Below are 25426 nucleotides of genomic sequence, written 5' to 3'. Positions count from 1 at the left end.
GCTTTTTTAATCCATCTGTTTATATTACTACTGGTAGGCATCTGTGTGAGAAGCTACACCTACAACCCTCTTCCCACCTTCTCCGAACTATGAACACATTCGCCAATTAGAAATTCATTTGTCGAGAGAAGTTCATTAAATGCAGGGAGAAAATGTAGCATTGTACATTACTGGGCAAAATAAACAATGGCTTTTCCTGGAAAGTAACATTCTATTACCTGGTGTGACAGTAACATTTACAAATCCTTCTCCAAAAGCGTTGTCACTTGACACAGCTACTTTTAATTCATAAAGTCCTGTTGAAAGCTGCAATATACAATAGCATTTTAAGGATGATGCAGAAATAAATAAGCAAATGTCGAACCCACCCTAACTCTTGAAGAAGCAAAACTTGAAAAAAGTAAAACGGACAAAATAAACTCTGTATATTATATATCCAGTAATAAGATGTAATCTTCCTTACATGTGTTAAGAATAATGATGCAGTAAAATATGGAAAAATAATGTTAAATAGAAAGTGAAAGTTGGAAAATGATAATGACCTTTGAATTCTGCTTTGTAACAGAAGAGAGAAAAAACACCTGAACACGTTTTTATTCCTTAATTTGGTGATGTAATAATGCAATTCCCCTATAATAATCCTCATTGTCGAAACTGCATGCTTATTTTCGACACACTCACAATCCCACACATTAGCTGCTCAGACACCAGAAATATCACCCTCTTAAAAAAATACTTTTGGTTCCAGGAGGCGTGCCTTCAAGATGGCTGCTTAAAACCAGAGGTCTCTGTCTACCCGATGATTTCTTTCAGCTGCAGAGAGCTGCTCATAGAGAGCCGTCTCTCCCTGCGCAATTCTCGCCCAAAATTAATGTTTTTTAATATAAATTTTATTACTAGTGTAGATGAGCAGGAGCCTTGCACCCCTTTACGGGGTCTGTATCTCGAGAAGCAGGGGGTCCCTTGATGTCACATCAACGCGGTTTTGTTCCGGAGACCCTATGCTCATCTACACTAGTATTATATATATATATATATATATATATATATATATATATATATACAAATATAGCTGTATGCTCATCTGCATGTCTTAGGCAGGTCTGCAACCCCACCTTTCCCCATTATCACCCAGCATACAGCACTTCCACTGCAGGAAGGGATTCTGGGAAATGACATGCAAATGAGCACACAGTGTCACTTTTTGCCTCAATAACCATTTTTAACATGGTTCCCTATAGGCTTAAGCTTGCTGCATGGTCACAGCTTTGAGCACAGCCAGGGTTAAGGTGCATACCCAGAAAACCACCCACAGACAGCTGTTTCGACCTTGATGGGTCTCATCAGTGTGGGGTTGATTTTACTGGGAATGCAAGAGAGGCGTATGGGATAGGCTAAACCATAATACTGAGTTAAGTTATGGTGAGTAAAAAAAGTGACAAAAACCCTCCACAGGAAAGCAAATATGCAAATATAGCTGTATGCTCATCTGCATGTCTTAGGCAGGTCTGCAACCCCACCTTTCCCCATTATCACCCAGCATACAGCACTTCCACTGCAGCAAGGGATTCTGGGAAATGACATGCAAATGAGCACACAGTGTCACTTTTTGCCTCAATAAAGCTGTGACCATGCAGCAAGCTTAAGCCTATAGGGAACCATGTTAAAAATGGTTATTGAGGCAAAAAGTGACACTGTGTGCTCATTTGCATGTAATTTCCCAGAATCCCTTGCTGCAGTGGAAGTGCTGTATGCTGGGTGATAATGGGGAAAGGTGGGGTTGCAGACCTGCCTAAGACATGCAGATGAGCATACAGCTATATTTGCATATTTGCTTTCCTGTGGAGGGTTTTTGTCACTTTTTTTACTCACCATAACTTAACTCAGTATATATATATATATATATATATATATATATATATATATATATATATATATATATATATATATATATATATATATTAAAACAGCTGCTACCCCCAATAAACAATAAAAACACAACAACACTAACATCCACCTCCTCTAACCCCACGTGATTGATACCAGAGGCCATGAATGTCTGTGGGCCTGCGGGGGTCTGGGTGCCCTCAGGTGGTCTCCACGGGTCCATGCTGGCCTGTAGTACCAATCCTGTGGCCAAATTTTTTTTCAATACATTTAAATAAATACACCCTCCTCGCCCCCCCCCCCCCCAACACATACAGAAGTAACGGGTAAAATAACTATTATCCAGATATGGATAATACCCCACTTGCCCATGATTAAATAAGACATTAGCCAGCCAGCATAAATAAACCTTTCTACTTACCGCTGTCATCATCAAGGGCATCCTCATCAGCATACTGCAGGTCCATGTCCTCCGATGCCAGCAAGAATACAATGCAAAATGCAATCTAATGGCCTCTAACCCCTTAATCACCATAGCGGTTAATAACTGCTATAGTAATTACGGGGTTAACCCACCCTCCCCAGCTACCCACCCAGGAGGCCTAACCACTCACCCCGGTACCACTACACCCACCCTGTACCCATTGATTTGCATAGTGGTACATCATACCCCTTTAATTTGGGCATGATAAGCCACTATAGCAGTCAATGGTCACCCTAATAAAAAAAGCACGAAGGCCAAAAATACACATTAATAAAAGATATACTCAAGCACCTAAACACCCCAATTAAATAAATAAAAGCACTAGCCAACCAATTAAATAAATAAAAGCACTAGCCAACAATTCAATAAATAAAATCACTAACCAACCAATCAATTAAATAAATAAAAGCACTAACCAACAAAACAATTAATTAATTTTAAACACTAGCCAACAAAACACGTAATTAATTTAAACCTAACAACTAGCCAACAAATCAATTAATTAAAGCACAAGCCAACACATGAATTAAAACCAGAACCCAACAAAATAAACAATTAAAAACGCTAAACAATTGGAACATGAAATAAAAACAAGCCATCCAAATTATAAACAATTTAAGCCAAACAATAAACAGAAAAAGAAAGAAAGAACAACAATCAATATAAAAAAAGCATTTGCCAAAAAATGTATTGGCTGTCACTGTATTTATCTGTACCTAAACCCAGAATAATACATTATCAGTCAATGGGCAATGAAAAACATAAAAATAAAAAAATACAATAAAAAAAACCTGTAAAAATACAATTACATACATTCAATTGTTTTCTTACCTTTAGAAGTGTTGACTCTCCGAATCCCGGCGTTTCAGGAAGCTCTTGTACCGCACTTCCAGGATTAGGAGGGAGGGTCAGGAATCCACCCCAAAAGAGAAAAAACAATATAGTGCACTTCTGTGCACGATCGCTTTCGGATGTCGTCTGACGTCACGTCCGCCGGAATCACAGTCTCTTCCGGGTTCTCGTAAACTTTGTTCTCCTGATGAAGCTGATGTCAATCAGCGAAACGCGTTGAGCTAAACAGAGTGTGACGTGACGCCGAGAGGATCAGCCATCGCCACATCTGCCCTTTCCCCCGAGAACCCGGAAGAGACTGTGATTCTGGCGGACGTGACGTTAGACGACATCCAAAGCGATCGTGCTGCGGGAGGATCTGACTGACAGAGACGGCTGCCACTACCCATCTCCTCGGCAGCATCAAAGTTACACTCTACCTTATATGCCTGTTTTTTCTGTACAGAATGTGAGTACACTACTGTTCATTTTTTATGTATGATAAACTTTTTAATTGGTCTGCACTATTGGCTCTCCTTTGTCTTTCTCTGAGACATACAAGATAAGATTGGCCTTCACATCAGTTGATACCACCTATACTCACTGCTGTTGAACATCTTCCAGTCTGTAAGTAGGCTCTCTATATGAGCCAAGATTTCGCTAATTGTTCCTGTCACACTGCACACACAGAAGTGTACTATATTGTTTTTTCTCTTTTGGGGTGGATTCCTGATGTATATGCTCCCTCCTAATCCTGGAAGTGCTGTCTGTTAGCGGAGATTGTGTACATTTTCTCCTTGGAGGTTGAGACTTCATTTTTTTCACTATATATAAATAGATTAATCACTGGATAATTTATCCTTCACTTTATTGTGTGTAAGCGCCTGTTTAGATCACTTTGGTGTTATTAGAGCTCTTGTACCGCGTCATCATCAAAATCAATCCAACGCCATCCACCTTGAAGATCCGGAACAGGCAACACAATTCTTCTTTCTTTTATCTTCTATCACCTTCTTTCTTCATCTGACATTATTTATTTCTTATCTTTAATGTTCTATCTTCTGTCTTCCTGTCAATCCAACCCCATGGTAAGTCCCAACGGATGTTGTCTCGTCATCTTCTTCCTGTTAAATGAGGCGTCCAGGCCTTTATAGGGCCTGTGATGTCACATTTTCAGGTCAGATGGTACAGCTCCAATCTGATTGGACGCTGTAACATGTGCCCGCATCTTCTTCTTTTTTTTTTTTATTACTTAAATTTTTTATTAATCATTTTTCCAAAAATAAAAGAGGTACAAAAAGAAAAAAGGAAGGGAACAATACAATGGTACAGTATTGCAAATAGTTGCGCAGGCCCTGGGTTCTCCTCCTCTGCTCCCTCGTTCGGTGCGCGCATGCGTGGTTGTAACGCACCAGGTCGCATCGCTGATTAGGCAGAGTACCTCTCCTTTGGGCTCACAGTAGTGAGGAAGCCGAGCAGGCGAAACGCGTTTGGTGGACAATTTTGCACACTGTGAGCCACCGTAGCCCAAAGGAGAGGAACTCTGCCTAATCAGCGATGTGACCTGGAGCGTTACAACCATGCATGCGCGCACCGAACGAGGGAGCACAGGAGAACCGTGGGCTTGCGCAACCCAGGAGGAACCCCCAGCATGCTGTGAACCAGGAAGCGGATACTGAAGTGGCGTCCACGTGAATAACCTCAAGACAGAACATAGCGTGGAAAGAACTATTCAAGGGCAAAACTCTGGCAACACAACTTTTAAAGCTCAATTTTATGGACGTTTGTAAGTAGGATGCTTTTATTGCTGTCTTTAATAAACGTTATTACAATATGCTTTTTTCTCTTCTCTCTTCTTAAAGCCAACACCGAAGATCTTCTGGAGACACACACCAAGTGAGAGATAGGCACAGGCAAGTGTCAATCTCTATTTGTATTTATTTATTCTGGTGATATTTATTTGTATTACACCGTGGGTCTGTGTTCTGTTCTCTTTCTCCCTTATAAACATTGAGGAGAAGAAGAGCAGAAGTCTACGCGCTGGAGGACGCTATCTTTTCTCATTTCCAAGGGAGGTACGTCACATCCTTAAAACCACATGGCTATATCATATGGTATTACAGCCAATGGGATTGAAGACAATACCATTGGTTGCTGTACCATGTGATAGGCTACATTAGTTCAAAAGGATGTGACGTCATCCCTTAAAGTGACTTCACATCCTCTTGAACTAAAGTTACCCATCACATGGTACAGCAACCAATAGGATTGTCTTCAAACCCATTGGCTGTAATACCAAGTGATATAGCCATGTGGTTTTAAGGATGTGACGTACCTCCCTTGGAGATGTCATATCCTTAAAAAAAAATTCAAAAAGAAGAAGAAGAGGCGAGCACATGATACAGCATCCAATCAGATTGAAGTTGTGCCATCTGACCTGAAAATGTGACATCACAGGCGCTATGTAAGGCCTGGACGCCTAATTTAACAGGAAGAAGACGAGGAGACAACATCCGTTGGGACTTACCATGGGGTTGGATTGACAGATGAAGACAGAAGATAGAACATTAAAGATAAGAAAGAAATAATGACAGATGAAGATAGAAGATGGTGATAGAAGATTTTTTTAACCTGTTCTGGATCTTCAAGGTGGATGGCGTTGGATTGACTTTGATGACGTCGCGGTACGAGAGCTTCCTGAAATGCCAGGATTTGGAGGGTCAATGCTTGTAACTGCTAAGGTAATGAATGGGGTTAACTTCTACTGCCAACCTCCCGCAAGGCCTAAAACTCCACCCTGGGGCAACTAAAGCTTCACCCACCCCATATACCAACAACAAATCAGCACCTGCTTTTAAACTCTTTCATTACCTTAGCGGTTAGCCGTTAAGGTAGTGAAACTGGCTGCAATTTATTTTTCTGCACAGAATTGATACCGGATGCCCACGGGGACCACCTGGAGACTCCTGGACACCCACCGGGACCACCCAGAGACCCTTGGACACCCACGGGGACCACCTGGAGACCCCTGGACACCCACAGGGACTATCTGGACACCCACGGGGACCACCCAGAGCTCCCCAGACACCCACTGGTCATCCGGGGAGGTCCAGCCAGCCTCCGGTATCAATCCTGTGCAGAAAAAAAAGAAAAGAAAATGCTTTTATTCATCTTGTAATATTTTTAAGACCAACCTTTAGCTGGTGACAAAATATTGCAAGATTTTAAAGTTGGTTATGCTTATCACGGTTTCGTGAATAGCATTTACTTGAAAAAAAAGTGATTTTGCCTTTTTTTTTTGGCTTGTCCAACGACTTTTTTGGCCTCAGGCTGTTAAATGTCGTTAAAAAGCCATTAGAGCGCGATACTGCACTGTTATCACTGTTAAGTGCACAGCAAAGCAGGTAGTATGGCGCTACAGTATAAGGGCATTTATCATGCATTAAACCACTTATCACTGTTTAGTGCATAGGCCCCTTACGCTCTAGTGCACCTGGGAAGCCACTAAATCATGTACTTATGTCCTACAAGCTTCTCTGCTCCGAAGGCCGCATTCATAGTAAAACGCGCTTGTTTCCGCGCTCCTCCTCCCGGTATCGTGCTTGCAAAACAAACTTGTTTGTATTGCGAAGTGCTGCTTTGTGTAAACAAAAGCTTTTACAAAATGGATGAAACCCCTTCTAACTGTCCCTGCTGGGCTGGAGGGAGATCTCAACTACTCTTCCATCACATAAACATTTTGCCATTACTGATTATAGACCTTACAGCCAATTAACCCTTGTCTGGGATTCATCACTTCCCAGATCTTGTCAACAGAGGACTCATTTCTATGACTATGGTTATTATTTTAAACCTGTTCATTTTTATTAGACAAGTTCTGGTCCTGAAGTTTTTTTTTACATTTTTCTGATTTAATAGAGATCGTTATATTGAGAGGTTTTAGCGCAAACTTTATTTGAATTACCTCGTATTACACATCATTGTTGTGAGCCTTTCAATCCTTGGGTTAACTTAGAAATTTGTAAAATAAATTGATTCTAACCACACATGTAATTTTGCTCCTGTTTCCCTGAGTGTATTACTGGGTAAGGCCATGTCCCCGCTGGCTACTGCAGCGCCCGCTGTGGCAGGCGCTGCAGGGACAAGATCCGCCCCACAATGGGGCCGGGCCCGCTGCAAGGGGGGGGGGGCCGCTGCGCTGACAGAAACTCCTGCTCTCAAGAAAATTGAGAGCAGAAGGAGTCATGATGGAGCGCTAGGACACGCCCCCCGGCGGTTCAGCCAATGAGGGCGAACCTTCCGGGTGACGTCACAGCCGCACCCCCGTCACACCTCCCCCTGTCTTTCCCCCTGCAGCTCGCTGCAGATTGGGGGACTCTGCTGCACGAGCCACCTGCCTCGCAGGCGCGCGTGCAGCGCAGGAGGCGGAGCTGCAGCCTAAGGCTGAGCTCAGACAGAAGGCGATGCGATGTGCGCGCGCATGTCCGTCGCAAATTTGGGTTGTGCGGTGGAGTTTTCAGTCTGAAAACTCCACCGGCGGCAAAGTGCAGTGTTGTCGCTGCGACATTTTGCCGACACAACCCAAATTGAAATTTGGGGCTACAGTCGTGTGACCCGAGCTGGTTCAGCCAATAAAGGCAAACCAGCTCCGTGACGCGTTTGTTACACGCCCCGCCACGCCCCCAAATGCCGCAATCTGCCTCCTGCAGTTTGAGCACAGATCGCTGGGCTGCAGGAGCGAGCGGCGGGGGCGCGAACGCTAGCAAGTAGGTGTAGCGCCCTGTCTAAGTGAGCCCTTAGGCTGCGGTCCTACTAACTACTAGACCTCACGCCTCGGCGTGCGCTGTACGATCAAGACCCGCCCGCCCAGTTACTCCGGTCCCAGTTACTACCTTGTCGCGCACATTTCCTCAGCGGTGCGCGACAGGCTTTCAGGCAGGCAGGGGAATTTGAGTTTGGCATTCGCGACGGAGGCGTGGCCACGCCCCTGCCGGCGGTTCAGCCAAAGAGGGCGAACCAGACGCGGGACGTCATGGCCACGCCCCCGCAAACCCACAGCCACATCCCCTCCCGTCGCAAACCTTCCCTCTCCCCTCAGACCGCAGATCGCGGTGCAGCGCTGTGCACCCCCCCTCCCCCCCCTCCCCCCCCCGCCGGGCGCGCGTGCCACGGTGCTGACTGGGGACTCAGCCTTAGACTACACAAGGATGATTTTTATAGGAGCGTATTCTCACACAGAATGACATCCTCTGCCTAGGTTCAGTCAAAGTTGCTGAATTTGCTCCGTCTGCTCAGTTCCTCTGATCACTCTCAGTATATTATGTCAAAAGGACAATAGGCTAATGTAAGAATCAGGAAACATAGACATGGCTTTCTAATAGTATTTATTATTAATAATACACATGTAAAGCCCTTATTCGTCTCAATTCTCTTTACTATTCTAAATCGCAGGTTTGCTTTCTTGTATTTCCTAGTGTTTATTCCTTTTTATCCCTTTCACCCCTCTTGTTTCACCCCTCTGTATAGTGTACACTTAAAAATAAAGGAAAAAAAGATCATTTAACAGATTTAAAATGGCACACATCAATTACTCTGTATATTTCAAAAGGAGCTGTATGAATATCTGAATAATAATGTGATTGGTAACATATAATTTGCGTGTTTTATGCAAAGGTGCAATCAGAAAATCTGATTTGGGGGTGCAGTCGCAGCGTCGTGACGGTGCGTTGTCATGGCAATGCGTCACCAAGTGATGTCACGTCGCCATGATGACGCAGCATCAAATGATGCGGATGGGGAGGGCTGCTCTGTAACAGGCCCCGCTCTCTCCCACGGCAATCCATATCATTGCTGTGGGGAGAGTGCAGGGTCTCTGTCAGTACGATAACAATTCTTGGGGGGCGCAAATGCACCCTTGCACCTCCCCACTTGGCTGCGCTACTGGTTTTATTTACAAATTTTCCTCAATAGAAATATATATTTTAAAACCCTTTCACTTCCCCCAATAGACTCCAGCTAAACCAAATTAACAGCCTGGAATCTCACTCAGTGGATCCAGATCAAGATGAGTGACAGTCCATGTTTGGAAGTGAATATTCTACTGGGCAGAGGTGGAAATGGTGCACTGTTCTATATGCAAGAATTGGTAAACATTCTGATAGGAAGCGCTCAGCATGGGAAACTCACTTACTTTGGACAGTTTTGATGTTCTTGTATGCTTCCTTTCTATTTCACCCAGGTAATCCACAGGTTGACTTATCAAATTCCATTCAAAACTGTAAGGCATATCTGTAGGCGACACAGATCATCGTTTGATCTGTAACTAGGAGCCTAAAAAACAATGCTCTGTAATCCACTGCAGGCATCTGGTGCACTAAAGAGGTCAGATATGGAAATATGACTCCTCTGAATTGTCCATAAATAACTTCAAGTTAAAAAGACTAAAATTATATTGGCAATTACAATCAAAACATGGAGGAATAATTAATATTGAGCATTGGACAAAGATCTCCAAACATTAGTGATTTACCATTTTGAGTGGGTTTCATTTCCAACAATCTGTCAACTGAAAGTAGAATGTATTTCAGCATTATTGATCGTCCCGAAAGGATTTCTTGCCAAATTCTCTAACAAAACAGCATGTGAATGCTTTATGAAACAGTATATTGCAGACTCCTTGTCGTGAATAGGGTTATTCTATAAGCACATATGGAAAGTAGTTGAAAATAAGGTTCGGTGAGTGAACAAGAACACAGATCCAAGACAGCAACAGAGACAAATGTAGCAGAAATACTTCTTCGAACACAGCAGAAGACATGAGCAGCAGCAAAATGTTCTACTGTGTAGTGAGAGCACCAACACAGACATGACCTAAAAGCATTTAGGCCCATATTTACTAAGTTGTGCTATGCCTACGGTCACCAGACGTCACGGTTTAGGCACGTTTAGCAGGGACAGTCACGATTTTTAAAGGACTGTCCCGTTGTTCCAACTATTTTTGTAATGTCCCAGTTTTGAGCAGAGAGAGAGGAGAAAGGGTTGCAGCACAATGACTCCTCCAGCCATTAGGTGGCGCTACACTGCTTATGCAGCACCTGCTCTCCATGGCTGCAGATAGTGCTCTGTTAATGATAAGATGTGTGTGTTTCAGTAAGTCTGTATGTGGGAGGGGGTAAGGTTATGTGTGTGAGGGTGTGTGGGTAAGTAAGAGTGTAGATGTGGTTAAGTGTGTGTGTGGGCGGGGGGGGGGAAGGTATGGAAGTGTGTGTAGCCCATCTACCACCCCCCCCCAAGTGAGATTGGGGGGGTATGCTCTTATCAGCTACTCTGGTGCTGTTTCTTGACCTGCAGGTAACAGGAGGGCTGAGCGCTCTGTGGTGGTGTGGGGAGAAAACAGGACAGGTTACCTTGATCTCTCTGGTGCAGTGCCTGCAGCCAGCAAGGATCCCCTGTAGATATTCAGGGGATCGACCCCTACTGACACTCCTTCATTCTCAGAGACAGGAACACACACAGCATGTCTTTTTCTGTTCTTTATTGACAGTCAGCTCCAGGACAGAGAATAGCTGGGTTCACAGGTTTCTCATCATCATCTGCCTAATTCTCTCCATGTTCTCTAACTCAGAGCTCTGCCCTAAGCAGCATAATTCCCCTCCCTCCCAGCCCCTCATGGGTGGGAGGGAGAGACCTCTCTCTCTATTTCTATCTGCTCACTCCAATCCTTCCAAAACTCAACTGAACTAATTTGGGAGCATGTCACAATTTGGTATATCTTTGGGGAGTATCTCTAACTCTGACTCATAGCAAGCCAGAGCCGGACACAGATTGGCCCACACACACCAGGGGGCGTTCCAACCAATGTCCACCCCTCAGATTGACATCCTCAGAAGTTGCTAGGCCTGCCCTTGAATACTGATGACATCATTCAAGGCCTAAAGGAGGAAGTAACCTTTCCACTGCCTGCACTAACAGGACTGACAGAGGAAAGGCCCAGAGAAAAAGGAATAACTGCCGGCAGGCTATGTTACATGTGTGTGGTAAAAGAATGTGTGGGTGAGTGCATGGGTGTTGGTAAGTAATTGTGTGGGAGTGAGTAAGTAAGTCTGAGCCCAGACAGGCTGTTACGCTACGCACGTCCGCGCCTCTCTACTGGGCGATGTGTGCTCATCCCCAGCAGACAGAATGACGCGATTGGAGGCGGGATTTAAAAAAAATAAAAAATACTGTGTGTTTGTGATTGGCTGGCGAAGTACACATGACGCGGCTGCCGCTTGAAATCACAACTTCAGTTGTCTTCTTCAAGTGCAGCGGCGACAACGCTGTACTTCGCTGCCAGGTGTCGTTTTCAGTTTGAAAACTCCCACCCACCAAAGCGAAAGAGTGTCGAACGTGCGCACGCACATAAGCGCGCCCGTTGCATCGCAGCCTGTCTGAACTCAGCCTTAGTGTGTGTGTGTATGTATGTCATTGTGGGGATGGGGGGGCAGTAATTGATTGTACGTGTGTGGGAAAGGGTAAATGTGTGTGTCTTTGAGGAAGGGGCGGGAGGGTAAGTAAGTGTGTGGCTGGCAGGGGAGAAGTGATGTAATTTGTTCTATAAATAATTTTTTTATGTGTCTCGGTTTTTACTTTTAGAAATCTGGTCACCCTGGCTATGCCATAAGGCAACTTTCTGTCCCTGAAGGACACTGTACCGTCTATTGAAGTGAATGGGCCAGAAGGTGTCTTGTGGAGTGTTAGGGAATAGCACCACTTAGTAATACAGGCGGTAGTCAGCGTACACATTACATTCCGATAAGTAATATGATGCATAATACAAAGCCACAAGCAGCCAGACTGATATAATTACAGTAAAACTAAAGGCTGTCATGTATGTGCCCTCATACAGTTTCTGCCAATGCTTACTGCAGGCTCTCATTCTTATGTATTTCCTACACTCAATGTCTGGAAACATTAAAATGTAGTGGTCGACATTTCTGAGGAGATTCTGAATACAAAATACAGGTTACCTGCTGGTGCTTCTGGAACCACAAAGACATTCAGTTCTACTTCATTCTTTGGCAGAATCACTTGCATGTTCCCCCCAGCAGATACTGTAAGATGTTTCACTGTAATGTAAATAAGATACAGCAAAATTACCCCCATTGGATGTTTTTGTCTTGTACATGATATCAATTAATTGATCTGAAAATACACGTGTTAAAGGCGAGCACATTTAACTTACAACACATATTTTTACTCTGCGTGGGCACTGTCACTATTGGCTGGAATCGGTTTTGTGCTCTTTCATGTCTACTTTTTTGCTATATAGTTGATACAGCTAAATCCCCATTACTACTTTGATGAGAATGGCAAAAGACATGCACCAGCCACTGGAGGGAGTGGGGGGGGGGGAGAGGAGAATCAATGTTCAAATGTTCATTTATATTTTTTTAATTTCATTTTAGATACTGCATTGTTTATGCAAAAACGCAAATCTAAAATGTGCATGTAAACCCCCCCCCCCCCTTGGGATTACCATATTGTGTAAGGCGTTCAAGGGTTTTAAGGAGTTTGATATTGAACACCTGCCCCCTTAGATAGTATGTCATGGCCTGGTCACAACCTTCCTCTGGAATATGCTGGGTGGGTCACCTAGCCTAGGATGACTCAGTAGAGGCCTAGCTCTGCCCCTTTTCTGCCTAGAGTTATGTTACACAGTAGTCTAGGGTAGTAGCCCCTTTGTTGTTTTGATAGTCATAGAAGTACAGGCTCCCGCTGGGAGGCTCAGGTCCTCTAGGGCAGGGGTGTGCAAACATTTTCCCCTGCGCCCGCCTGCCTGCTTGCGCCCTCCCCCTTTATCTTGTCTCCGGCGACACGTCGCCCGAAGCCGTCAGAGACAAGATAAAGAAACATATAGAGGCCTCACGTGCGCTCCCCTGGCATTTAATTTAAATGCTTTGGGGAAGATCGTTGGGCCTCTGTAAGCACCGCACTCCCCTGCTCTAGGGGTAGCCCTGGGACTGAAAGGAGCAGGGCCGCCAACAGGGGGGAAGAGAGGGTGCTGGCGTCCCGGGCCCCCTGCGCAGCCATGCCCGTAAAATACATTTAAAAAAAGGAAATTATTCATTTTTTAAATGGCGGCGATTCTCCCGCGCGCATGCGCAGGGCAAGCAGGGTGTCCGGCCTGCTGCCTGTGGGCCCTCCTGCTGCCTGTGGGACCGCCCACCGCCCCGTATATATATATATATATATATAAATTATTTTTTATTTTGGGGGCATGCAGGGATATGCCGTATCACCACCTTTTTCATATGGCTACTTTGTAAGCTATTAGCACAGTAGCTGTCTATGCATACGCAAGCTTTCGCACATGCGCAGACAAATACAGTACTGTGTTAATAGCTTCGCACACAAAAATTGTTGGCGGACCACAGTATCCTCACCTTTGCAGTATGTATGTATACACATACAGATATACACACACACACATTTAATTTGGAGATTAGATTAGTTGTCATCAATGTTAGGTGGGATCTTACACAAATTGCTTATCTCAAGTCTTGCACAACTGCCCACTAAATTGTTAAAATAAGGTTGGTATTAATGAAAACAGTACCGATCGTTTTGAAACAGTAGTATATCATGGCTACTTACATGCCATCTCTGCAGTAGTGGTGGGTAGAACTTTGTATGCACTTGAGGGCCAATATGTTACAGCATTTGTTGGGTGACCTGGGACTGTGTGATGCTCTGGTATAAATTGGATAGTTGAATTGCTTTCAGTCTTCTCAGTAGCAACTGGTAAGTCTTGTTTGTCCACAGAAGAGTTTGGTAAAATAGTTAGAGACTGTGAAAGTGATAAGAAAAGTGATATTTTTGAGAATGAACTAATTTTGAAAGGTATGATTTCATTAAAGATGTATGACATCCTAAAGGGTTCAGATATTAGTCACTAACATTTGTTTTAATGTTATTATTTTCAAGAGCAACACAAGTGAAAAGCTACCACAATAAAATGCCATTTAATAGAAGGCCATACAGTACCTCCATTGGGAAGCTTTTATTGGATTCCACTGGCTGGTGCATGCTCCTTCCTCTCTCTGCTACTGTAGGATTCAGAGGGCTCCTTGCAGACACCTCTGACGTATTATTCAAAACCATGTTACTCATGGTGGGTTCTTCCCTTGGAGATTCTACTGCATCCTCATTGTGCCTGCCAACTTCCACAGCTGAGGAGTTTAAACTATTTTCCGTTCCTGACAAAAGCCAACTCATGTAGTCCAGGTCTGAGTTTCCTTTGTGATCTGCCTTAGGACTTAGGCGAAGGAAATCCAGTTGAGGCCCATTGTAGTCATCTGTGTACTCTGCTAGCTCCTGAAGGCTGGAATCTTTATTTAGAAGTGAGAGGTCCTTAAGACGTTTCATTTCCTCATCAGAGACTTCCTGCTCTCCCAAGTATCTCCTGTTGGCCATAACATTTCCATAGAGCGGTAAGGGAATAAATCTTGGAGAAGGCCTCAAAACAAATGTTAGGTAGGATTTCATGTGTTCCCTCTTTTCGGGTTCACAGTTCTCCTTACGTTGGCAGTTCACGATATAACATCGGCTGCCCAACATCCAGGACAGGTCGCAGCCTGACTGATTGCAACAAGCTGTTGTGCAATCTGACATGGTCCTGGCATTGGGCACTCTCATAATGTGCGTTTTTTGTAAATTGGGAGGAATGGCTGCATCAGCGTAGGTGGCTCCCTCCCTGCACTGTTCACAGAGATAACCTGTAAGTAAGAAAAGAAGACAAGCTTAAAGCATGACTATCATTTAATTAGCATGTTTTACATTTTCTCTGGGTTCCATATTTGCATGTTACAAATTGATTGCATTCTATTAAAAAAATACAGGAATGTACTCGACAGTTGGCAAAATACCATCTACATGAACAACACATTGATGTCCTTCTGTGTCTCTTTAATGAAACGGTTTGTGAGGTTTCGTACTTGGCACTACCAGATACTGTAGTTTATATACTTTATTGTACATTGTGAAGTAGACACAGGGTTACAGTTGTGGTGTGCTAAAATGGCTCTCCCCTTCCTATGAGTGATTGATTATAATGACAGTTGATGAAGAGGTATATTTGTGAGTAAAGGTTGGGGTGAACTCCTAATGATAGGGCTGGGATAGATCATATTACAGAAAACTGTTGCACCGTTCTGGGGATGATTCAGTCATTTATTCTGAAAGATAGACAAGGTTTTACTTCCATATATGTAAGACGCTATTCATACATTGTCAGCGGTGCGCAAAGTTTTTAACCTGCGCCCCCCCCAACCCCTCCTTCACGGCTCCGGCGTCAAAATTACGTTGCGGGGTCATGTGACATCATGTTGCCATGGCAACGCGACCTCACATGACCCTGCGGCATCATTTGACGCCGCTTACCATGGCGACGCGTTGCCGAAGACCAGGTGGGAGAAGCTGCATAGGCCTCGCGCGGTCCCCCGGCATTTAATTTACATGCCTTGATGTAGACCGCGGGACCTTTGTAGCCACCGCTCCCCCTGTAAATTCTCCTGCCCCCCACTTTGCGCACCCCTGCCTTATCTCACGTAGACCAAACATGTAAAGACCCCATTCCGAGATAATACTTAGAGTAGAAAAGCCGACTAGGTGGTTTTACTCTGTATAAAAAGTTAGCTTTGGAGAGAAAGATAATACCAGGAGAGGAATATAACAGAACAAGACGTTTCAGGCAGAGAGAAGGAAGAAATGACAGTTCGTCATCTTTGAGAGCACATGTAAGAACTTGATTTATATATCCTATATCTGTGAAATACGTGCCAAACCGTAATGCAGAAATGTTATATCTTGGAAGAAGATATAATGGTAAATAACATTTTACATTGACGAGCCAACCAGTCTTCAGTTTTTCTTCACATTTGGATTGAGAGTGGAGATTGCACAATAAATCCTAGATCCAACATCTCAAGAAGAAACGGAAATCGAACAGAAGAATGAATAGTTTTTTTTGCCACTCCTAGTTCACCTCATGGGTGAATGCAAGGGAGCAACTGTGAAAAGATTTTCAGAGCAGTGTAACCGGAGATACCTCCAGAGAAGTGAGGTTGAGGTTTTATTGCATTCGGGTGGACAAGACAGGAAGGCTCTTCAACAGCACAGGTGTTAAGAAGGAAAGAAACAGGAAAACGTATGGAATTTCTTAATAAATTTGCAGATGATAGTAATATGGTATTTAATTTCTTACCTCACACTTCTTCAGATATGGATATGTGGCATTCTTTGTGGGACCAGGTAAACAAACAAAACCAATTGATTGATAAGAAATTGCTGACCATATGTAAAGAAGGGGAAAAAATAATGCGGTGAAAATGATAAGTGTTTAATTTAATGTTTTTTAAAGATGAGAATGTGCATGTTGTTCTTACTGAAACCGACAAATGATCAAATTGTGACATTTTAAATCACTGCGTACATGAATTAGAAGAACAAATTGAAGCATATAATATCAGATATGTGTGCGCACGAAAAAGAGAAACAGTTCCAGCTTCATATATTCCTAACACTAATGCAAATCTGGATGTTAGTGATAAAGATTAAATTGATTTGGAATGAAAAAATTATCTTGATAAAGAGAGGGATCCATCTTATGGCACTCAAATGGTTAACAGTCCCTGGGATATTTCACACAGCTCAAAATGCACACAAGAAAACAGCGAGCGCACATGTGGACAAAGTGATAATAAAATAATAAAACACTGTGTCAAATGTCTATTATTGATACAATATATACTCAAAGGGGATAGTGGGATGGATTAATGATCATGCTAATGTAACGGACTTTCTGGCCTGACCTTACCCACCCAATCTCATATTGGCCCCTGTGGTCTAACCAGTCCCCATTACATGGTTGTGTCTGGTGGTGCACCTGTTGGCAACAGGACTCCTGAGTCTCCCGCATGATATTGTGTGGGGAATGCCAACCCAGACAGGCAGCTGAGTTAGTGTGCGTGAGTCCTACCTATATACAGTGCAGCGCCTCCACCTCATCAGGATTCTGCGTCCGCAAGGAGATAGTTCTGATGACGAACTCCTTAGTGGTGCCTTCCGCTGTGGAGTAACTTCACACTCACACAGTGGGGTTGTCGTGAAACAGGGCATCTTTATTGATGATGGTATGGGCAGACTGCCCCTTGCAGCGGTCAGCTCAGCCGCTCATCTCTCTGCTGCACTCCATCTGGAAGGTTCCTCCTTCTCCTAATGGAGTTGCTTTCCACCTCTACCCTCAGGGAGATTCACCAGCTTGTCTCTCTGCTTTGAGCTGCCCAGACTCACAGCTATTGCATCAGACACTGCAACACTGTTGCAGACCTCCACATGACTCTCCTGAACACCAACTGAACTGAACTTTAATCCACTAAGGGTGGACACAAAGCATGTTGTCACTTCCTTTGGGACATATGACACCTCACCAGGGTTTGAGGGCAAACCTCAATGCTTGTTGCTGGCAATCCTGCATACTTACCAGGTTTACTGCCAGCATGAGAAAGAGATATGTACACCAATTTTACACATGGCTACACTAATATAAACAAACACTCACATGGCCAAATGTGAGTGACAGTCACATCTCTTGCAGAGTATTATTGCCTCTGATCTGGGCTCTACTGTACTCACAGCCCCTGGTCGTCAGATCTTCCTTCCAGGGTGTATGGATGAATGTAAATGCCACTGGCGTCCGTGCGTGCCCTTGTAGATGAAGTATGCCGATACTCTCTGGTACTCCTGTTTTCCGTCTTATCCAGTATTACCTCGGAAAAATAGGAATGCAAACAGTGGGGACAGGTCCCAATAGAAAATATTGGGTGGTGATGGATAATATAGATAATAGCTAAATCACTCACATGGGCTTATGTGAGTGTCCTCACATCAAAACACTGGAAGGCGAGCCTTGCGTAGATAAAAACTTCCTGCTCAACTCTTTTCAGTCGCTCATTGGGAGACGGACGGAGAAGAGATGATGACGAGGGTAACAGCTTTATTCAAAAACAATTGATAACAAAATAATTAAAATAATAAAAAGATGTAACTTACACTAAAAAGTGATGAAAGTCCTTTGTCTATAGTGCTGTCAGACTCCTGCTTAGAGTTGTTACTCCTTCCACGTCCGGAGGTCTGCAGCAGGGGTCCTCTGGCAAATGACTGGACTGGGCTGGATAAAAGCTTCCTGTGTTCTGAACAACGCGTTTCGGATAAAATCCTTCCTCAGGTTCATATTGTGTGATGTTCCGGTTCCTTAATGTACCGGAAATTTAATGTCTTAATCCCCTGCAGCTGTTGTAGCCCGCGAACGCGGATGTGTGCCTTGTGTGCTTTGTAAATACAACACTGCGATAGGTGTCTTTCTAGTGCCTGTCAGATCCTCTCCAGCGCTCCCAGAGGTCTTGACACGGCACATGCGCACTGTGGAAGAATGGAGCTGCCGGAGCTCACACCTAGCATGATGGATGTTTGCATGTATATAAATAAACTATTAATCCTGATTGCCGTGTGTTTAAGCAGATAAAAACTCACTGTCAGCTCCTGGAAACAGGCTGATCAGGACACAGCGTGAGAGCACTCGTCGGACCCCTGAGCATGCGCAGAAGGGGGTGTGATGAGGCTTATGATGCACTAGTGCCAGTAGGTGGCAGTGTGATGGATTGGATAAAATGCCTATTTCTTCATCTGTAATACCTTGCTATGATTCCTTACTCAAAATGGATACCGCAGCTACCCCTCCCATCAAGTATGGAAGATGGCACCCGAGGAATTCCACCCAAATGCTGATGTGTCCAAAAAACTACAATAACAAGACCATATAAGGAAAAGACCTAACAAGAACCAATGAAACACTGCCCTGTGTATTGGCAAACAACCTTTAGACCTGAGAGAGCTCCTTTTGCATACAAACCCCCCCTGCAGCCCCTATATAGGAACGCAGGCTGTAGTAATAAAGGCAGACATTATCATTCTGAACTCCTGTGTCAGTGTGATTTTTCTCAGTGCAGTACCTACGTAGGAAACTAATCTGGACGGGGACAGATACTCTGCAGACGGTTGTTCTGATCCAAATCATCTGGCGCCCAACGTGGGGCCTGGGTTGTGAACCAACAGACAGCCGTGCACAGAGGGACCGAGGTGGACCAAATGCGGACGCGGCAGGAGACTGATCACCTCTGGAGTACGGTAAGATAACATTTATTATCTACCGATACGCACTGTCTCCGCTGTTGGTCTATTTCTGTGTCTCATACGGCTCTCCGAAGGTCACCTAAAGACAGGTAGATATCTTGCCCAGAGCCTGTTTTAAACTCGAACCTGTTACCTAGACTATCTGTCACCCGGTATATGTTTATATGTTATATGTGTTAGTCAGTGCCGCAAGTGGGAGCCCAAAGTGGAGTGGGATTTTTGCCGGCTGACTAGGGGTCTTGTCATTGTACGTTGTAAACTTGGTGGAAGGAGGGGAGAGGGGGGAGTAAGGGAAAGTCGGTTCAGAGAGGAACACATAATCCCTGTAGTGACTGCGTGGTTGGCGCGTTGCAGAGGGAGGGGTGTTAAAGGTGCGCGTTACGGTTGGTAACAGCGCGGAATCCTGCCGACTGATTCCTGAACAACCTTTTCCTCTCTCTCGTAATCAAGTAGTATGTTATGTCCAAAATGTGTTTGTGTATTAGTGTTGAGAATTCATGAGGACGGGTGGGGATTGTTGAGAGTAAAAAAGAGATAGCCCACAGTTACTTGGGCGATAACCCCTAGACGTTAAACTGCCCGAACTCCTGTTTTTTCCGCATTAACGTACGCTTTGCAGTAAAAAAGAAAAAGTGAATAGGAAAGAAATAGCAAGTGAATTTGCCGATAGATAATCAAGGCATATGATGGTGTTGAGGAAGTAGGTATTGAGGGTTATTTTTATGAAAGGTTTATATGCAGAAATTGGGATACAATTATAGACCGTGTATATTGTTTGGAAGGGACAGAAAGTCTTAGAAAAAAAAAAGGGGCAGGACATTTTTTTTGCAGTGCAGCTTTAACATTTGAGCACAGGCAAGTAAGACAGGGAAAGGAGTCTTAGCCTGCCACCTAGTGGCCGAGAGAGAGAAGAGAACGGAAAAGAATGGGAGTAGCCCTGGTAACATTTATTTGAAAGGTTTGTTCGTACTGGCCATACGAATGGGTCTTTTAAAACCAGAAAATATTCTTTTTCCTTCTGTTCTAATGGCAACTAGAAAGAGAATGCGAACAACAGCAGCACAGACCGCGCCAAAAAGCCCCCGTTTTTTCCTCCAAAGGAATGTGCAAAAGACACGGAAATTGCGTAGATGTTTAAAAGACAGAGGGGTCTTTTTCTGTGGGATTGATAAGCTCAGTGAGTGCCATCTCGTGTGTTTTTGAATCCCACAGGGAAACATACCTTACGTTAATATGGGTCAAAAGAATTCTGTTGAGGGACAGAAGGGTCCCGCTGCATTTATTTTATCTTTGCCAGGACAGAAGTTAATATAATAACAAGTAAGAAAAAAAGTATGTGGTATTACTGCAGTAGAAGGCAGGTTACAGCCAGAAATGTGGCAAAAAATATTGAAAGAAAAGAGAGGAATTTTGAGTGATAACAAGCTGCTGAAGACAGCAGAAGCCTGGTTTAATGTTGCCAAGGCTGTCCACAGAGAAAAATGGACCGAGCAGAAGATAGAAAAGGGCAGGTTGTATTTCTTTATCACCCTTGCGGTGACTGTACAAGTAACACCCCTGAAAATGACCAACCCCCACCCTATGCTGGTGCTGACCCACCCCCCTGGACATGTTTAAGGTGTGGCACCGGAAACCCCCAATACAGGGAAGATTGTTTTAATTGTGGTGCGCAGCGTCCCCGTGTGACTGTTTCACCTATACCCACTCCTTTGTTACCTTCGCTCCCAGCTCCAACAGCACCCCCATCTATACAACCCACTACCCCGCCCACGAATGACAAACCAACCCTGACTGCCCATGTAACACAACTATATCCTGTGCTGCAGGTGGATGGTTCCTATTACTCCCCGACTATGCCCCTAATGCCCCTAATGCCAGCCCTTTCACCCCAAACAACCACTGCCCCAGCGGTAGGGATTCAAGTCTACCCTGACACAACAATAGCACACAGACCCAGCAGCAGGGTCCACTACAGTGCGCCCTATAGTTTAGACTCAGATAGTGAGTCACAGGCTGCTGCACAGGAGGCGAACATGACCTGGAACACTAACCCCAGACACCCCCCAGTACCCGACCGCGGCCAAGGTTATATGGGCAGACACCCAAGCAGGTAGAAGGCGCCCCAATAATGTATGTCACCTTCACCCCCCCCCCCCCAAGCCTCCTCCCTGGTAACCACCCTACCAGACCCAGAGAAACAGCCTATGCCCTTTTATCGTAGAGTGGCCCAGATTCAAAAAACGTATTCAGCAGCTCGATGGGATTTGGTTAGCTTATGCGAGATTAAGGGGGGGGAAGCATACTGGCCCATAATGGGAAAAAGCCTGCCAGACGCTATGGTGACAGACGATGATACATATGCCTCCGGGGTGGACTTTCGTGACCAATTACGTGACTGGGCCAGGGAAAAGCTGGCTAACCAAGCCATCAATATACAGGATGTGACTCAGGAAAAGGGGGCCCCGCTTCCCCGTAAACCGTAATACCCACTAAAGATAGCACAAGCTGATGCTATCACGAAACATGTTAAGGCTCTTCTTGCAAATGGCGCATTAATACCTTGCACTTCACCCTGCAAAACCCCTCTTTTCCCTGTGAAGAAACGCACAGCGAAGGGTGAACCTGATGAGTATAGAATGGTTCAAGATCTTCAAGCAGTAAATGATGCAACCATTGTACGATGTTTTAACAATAAATCCATTTCAGATGACCCCAGAGGCTTCCAAGAATTTTACTGTTCTCAAACAGGTAATATCCTCTGCCCCTGCCTTGGGCCTCCCAGACTATGATTTACCCTTCAAGCTTTTCGTATCAGAACGAAATGGACATGCAACTGGAGTGTTAACGCAGCCACACGCTGGCCGATGTCGACCTATTGGTTATTACTCCAGCCGTCTCGATGCTGTGGCTCGTGGTGGACCGTCCTGTCTTCGTGCTGTCTTTGCTGCTCAAGCACTGCTGGATAAAACTTTGGATATCGTTCTAGGGCATGACCTCATTCTCCTGGCACCACATGACGTTGCTGCTATTCTCAATCAGACACAGCCAAACCATCTGTCCACTGCCAGACACCACAGGTTGCAATGCTCGCTTCTCATTCCAGCCAATGTCACCCTTCTCCGGTGCCAAGTGCTTAACCCCTCCACTCTTTTTCCACTTCCCGAGGGGGGAGATGTGCAGGGAAAAGAACAAGAACAAAGCACAGCTGGAGTCGACCTACCCCATGATTGCTTCGAACTCATGAAGCTAGAAACAGCTCATCTGCCCACGGTGAGTGAAACGCCGATGCAGAACCCAGATCTAATCCTGTTTGTGGATGGTTCTCGATATGCTGATCAACAAGGCACCTACCATACGAGTTATGCTGTCACCACAGACTCTGTGGTCCTACTGGCAAGCACACTACCGTCAACAGCATCCGCACAAGAGGCCGAACTACAAGCTCTCACTGCAGCGTGTAAACTGGCAGAAGGACAAACGGCGAATATCTACACTGACTCTAGATATGCCTTTGGTGTAGCACACGATTTTGGCGTCATTTGGCAAACCAGGGGATTTCTGACAGCAGCAGGAACACCAGTGAAACACAGCTCAGCCATACAGGCTCTGATGGACGCCCTACTCCTTCCAAGCCATGTGGCCATCCTAAAGGTAAAAGCCCATGGGAAACTGAACACAGAAGAAGCCAGAGGAAATCATCTGGCGGATGCCGCGGCAAAACAAGCTGCCAGCGGGATACGAGAAGTGGAAGATCGAGTGGACACGACAAGGATGGTTCCGTTAATGCAGAACCTCCCAGTAAATCGAGAATATCTGAAGAAGTTGCAAGAATCTGCAACAAAGGAAGAAAAGGAAAGCTGGAAGAAAAGAGGTGCATCACCCCAAGAAGGAATTTACGAGTACAAAAATAAACTTTGTCTGCCACGGGCACTGTATCCTGCTGTGGTACAATGGGCACATGGAGCAGCACATCTCTCGAAGACTCTTATGAATGCACTGATCGACAAATACTATGTGGCACCTGGAATTACCCCAATGACTAGTAATTTCTGCAAATCATTTACAATTTGTGCAAAGTGTAACCCAGGACGTGTGGAAAAACCACCGCAGAAACACCTTGCAAGGCCCCGCTTTCACTGCTACGCTAGCTAAAAAAAATTGGTCCGCGCTAGGGACCACCCTTGCTTTCCACACCCCATACCATCCCCAGAGTAGCAGAAAGGTAGAAAGAATGAATGGCATACTGAAAACTAGAATGTTGAAAATGGCCCAGGAAACAAATATGCCCTGGCCAGATAGTCTACCCATTGCTTTGTTCAGTGTTCAATACACCCCACGAGGGGAACATGCTCTATCCCTATTTGAGATACTGTTTGGTACTGCCCCAAACTTGGTTGTTACTACCCACAGCAGTTACAGATGCAATCTGATGTTTTGACCAAATATGTAACTGCCCTAGCGCAAGAACTAACCAATATGCATGGTCGAGTGTTTTCTTCTATTCCAGATCCAGATCTAGATACCGGGACTCATAGACTCGTGCCCGGAGACTGGGTGCTCGTGAAGAGATTTGTAAGGAAACACTCCCTAGAGCCCAGATATGATGGTCCTTTCCAAGTTCTGTTGACCACAGCCACATCAGTCAAACTAGCTGGCAAGAACACCTGGATACACGCCTCTCATTGCAAGAAGGTTCCAGCTCCCAACGAGGACACCTCAGAAGGAAAATTATGCTAATATGTCTTTTGCTTGTTGGGTCTAGGGGGGGCACAAGAGATTGCTATCACTCAACATGAAGGGGTAGTCACGTTTTGGTATAATTCATCCAATACTCATGTAGCTACCTTCTCCTTTGATTATTGTAATATAGTCAGCTGCCTCTCAACACAATGGCAATGTAATCTATACAGCAATGCCGGTTTCAGGTCCACTTATATATGCGTAACGGATTCCTACTGGGGACAGGAATGTGGTTACTGGGGAGCAGTAGGATGGAACACGGGAGCAGATTGGGGATACCGACCACAAAATGGTCTAGCAAGGAAAGACAGGATGGCAAAAGATTCTCGCCCAAATAGGCATCGCAATAGTTATTATTTTTGTCTTGCCTGTAATTATTGTCTGCTGTGTTCTCCCATGTTTTACCAAAGCTGTTGACAATAGCACTCCTACCTTTTTCCTGCAGTCAGATAATAATACTCCACTCTCGGAAGATGGTCCATTTACTCCGTTACAGTCCCTCCCAGTTAAGTACAATAGTATAAACCCATAGGGACAGCATCTGACTTCCTTATGTGCAGTCTGTGGCAAGGGGGGTCATGGACAAGCCATGACTCGTCTAACGTACAGCACAAAAGAGTTCCCAGGCACATCTGGACAGATGAGTTAGTGTACATCTAGGGACAGACTCAGAAATAGACATTTCAAGGGGGGTCTGTGATGGATTGGATAAAATGTCTATTTCTTCATCTGTAATACCTTGCTATGATTCCTTACTCAAAATGGCTACCGCAGCTACCCCTCCCATCAAGTATGGAAGATGGCACCCGAGGAATTCCACCCAAATGCTGATGTGTCCAAAAAACTACAATAACAAGACCATATAAGGAAAAGACCTAACAAGAACCAATGAAACACTGCCCTGTGTATTGGCAAACAACCTTTAGACCTGAGAGAGCTCCTTTTGCATACAAACCCCCCCTGCAGCCCCTATATAGGAACGCAGACTGTAGTAATAAAGGCAGACATTATCATTCTGAACTCCTGTGTCAGTGTGATTTTTCTCAGTGCACTACCTACATAGGAAACTAATCTGGACGGGGAAAGATACTCTGCAGACGGTTGTTCTGATCCAAATCAGCAGTACATATTTAGGAATAGATGTAAAAGTGCCTAGTTATGGTGAGGGAGGGACTATTGGACACATAGATACATATGAAAGTTAAAAGTTATCTTATTATAAAATATAGTTAATTCAAAAGTTATACAAAGTGT

The 25426-nt window shown here is 44.6% G+C and overlaps 1 protein-coding gene across 5 annotated transcripts in view; it reads right to left on the bottom strand.

Moving 5' to 3' along the window:
- The window catches only part of KIAA0319 (KIAA0319 ortholog), an 87450-nt gene that overhangs the window by 54936 nt on the left and 7088 nt on the right, over window positions 1-25426 (bottom strand). For 4 of the 5 annotated variants that reach the window (XR_012799098.1, XM_075585581.1, XM_075585580.1 and 1 more), the window contains exons 3-7: window positions 14228-14958; window positions 13838-14030; window positions 12211-12309; window positions 9393-9490; window positions 219-306 (exon numbers count right to left, since the gene is read on the bottom strand). Coding sequence is in view for 4 of the 5 variants with exons in the window: in XM_075585581.1 (XP_075441696.1) it covers window positions 219-306; window positions 9393-9490; window positions 12211-12309; window positions 13838-14030; window positions 14228-14958 (1209 nt within the window). In the remaining variant the exon portion in view is untranslated. Of the gene's footprint in view, window positions 1-218; window positions 307-9392; window positions 9491-9731; window positions 10417-12210; window positions 12310-13837; window positions 14031-14227; window positions 14959-25426 lie in introns of those variants that run through there. The other variant, XM_075585582.1, reaches the window with a different exon arrangement.

The sequence above is a fragment of the Ascaphus truei genome, chromosome 2, assembly GCF_040206685.1.
Source record: "Ascaphus truei isolate aAscTru1 chromosome 2, aAscTru1.hap1, whole genome shotgun sequence".
In the NCBI taxonomy this organism is placed as follows: domain Eukaryota; kingdom Metazoa; phylum Chordata; class Amphibia; order Anura; family Ascaphidae; genus Ascaphus; species Ascaphus truei.
The sequence above is the reverse complement of the archived record's forward strand: the minus strand, read 5'-3'. Positions and strand labels throughout refer to the sequence as shown.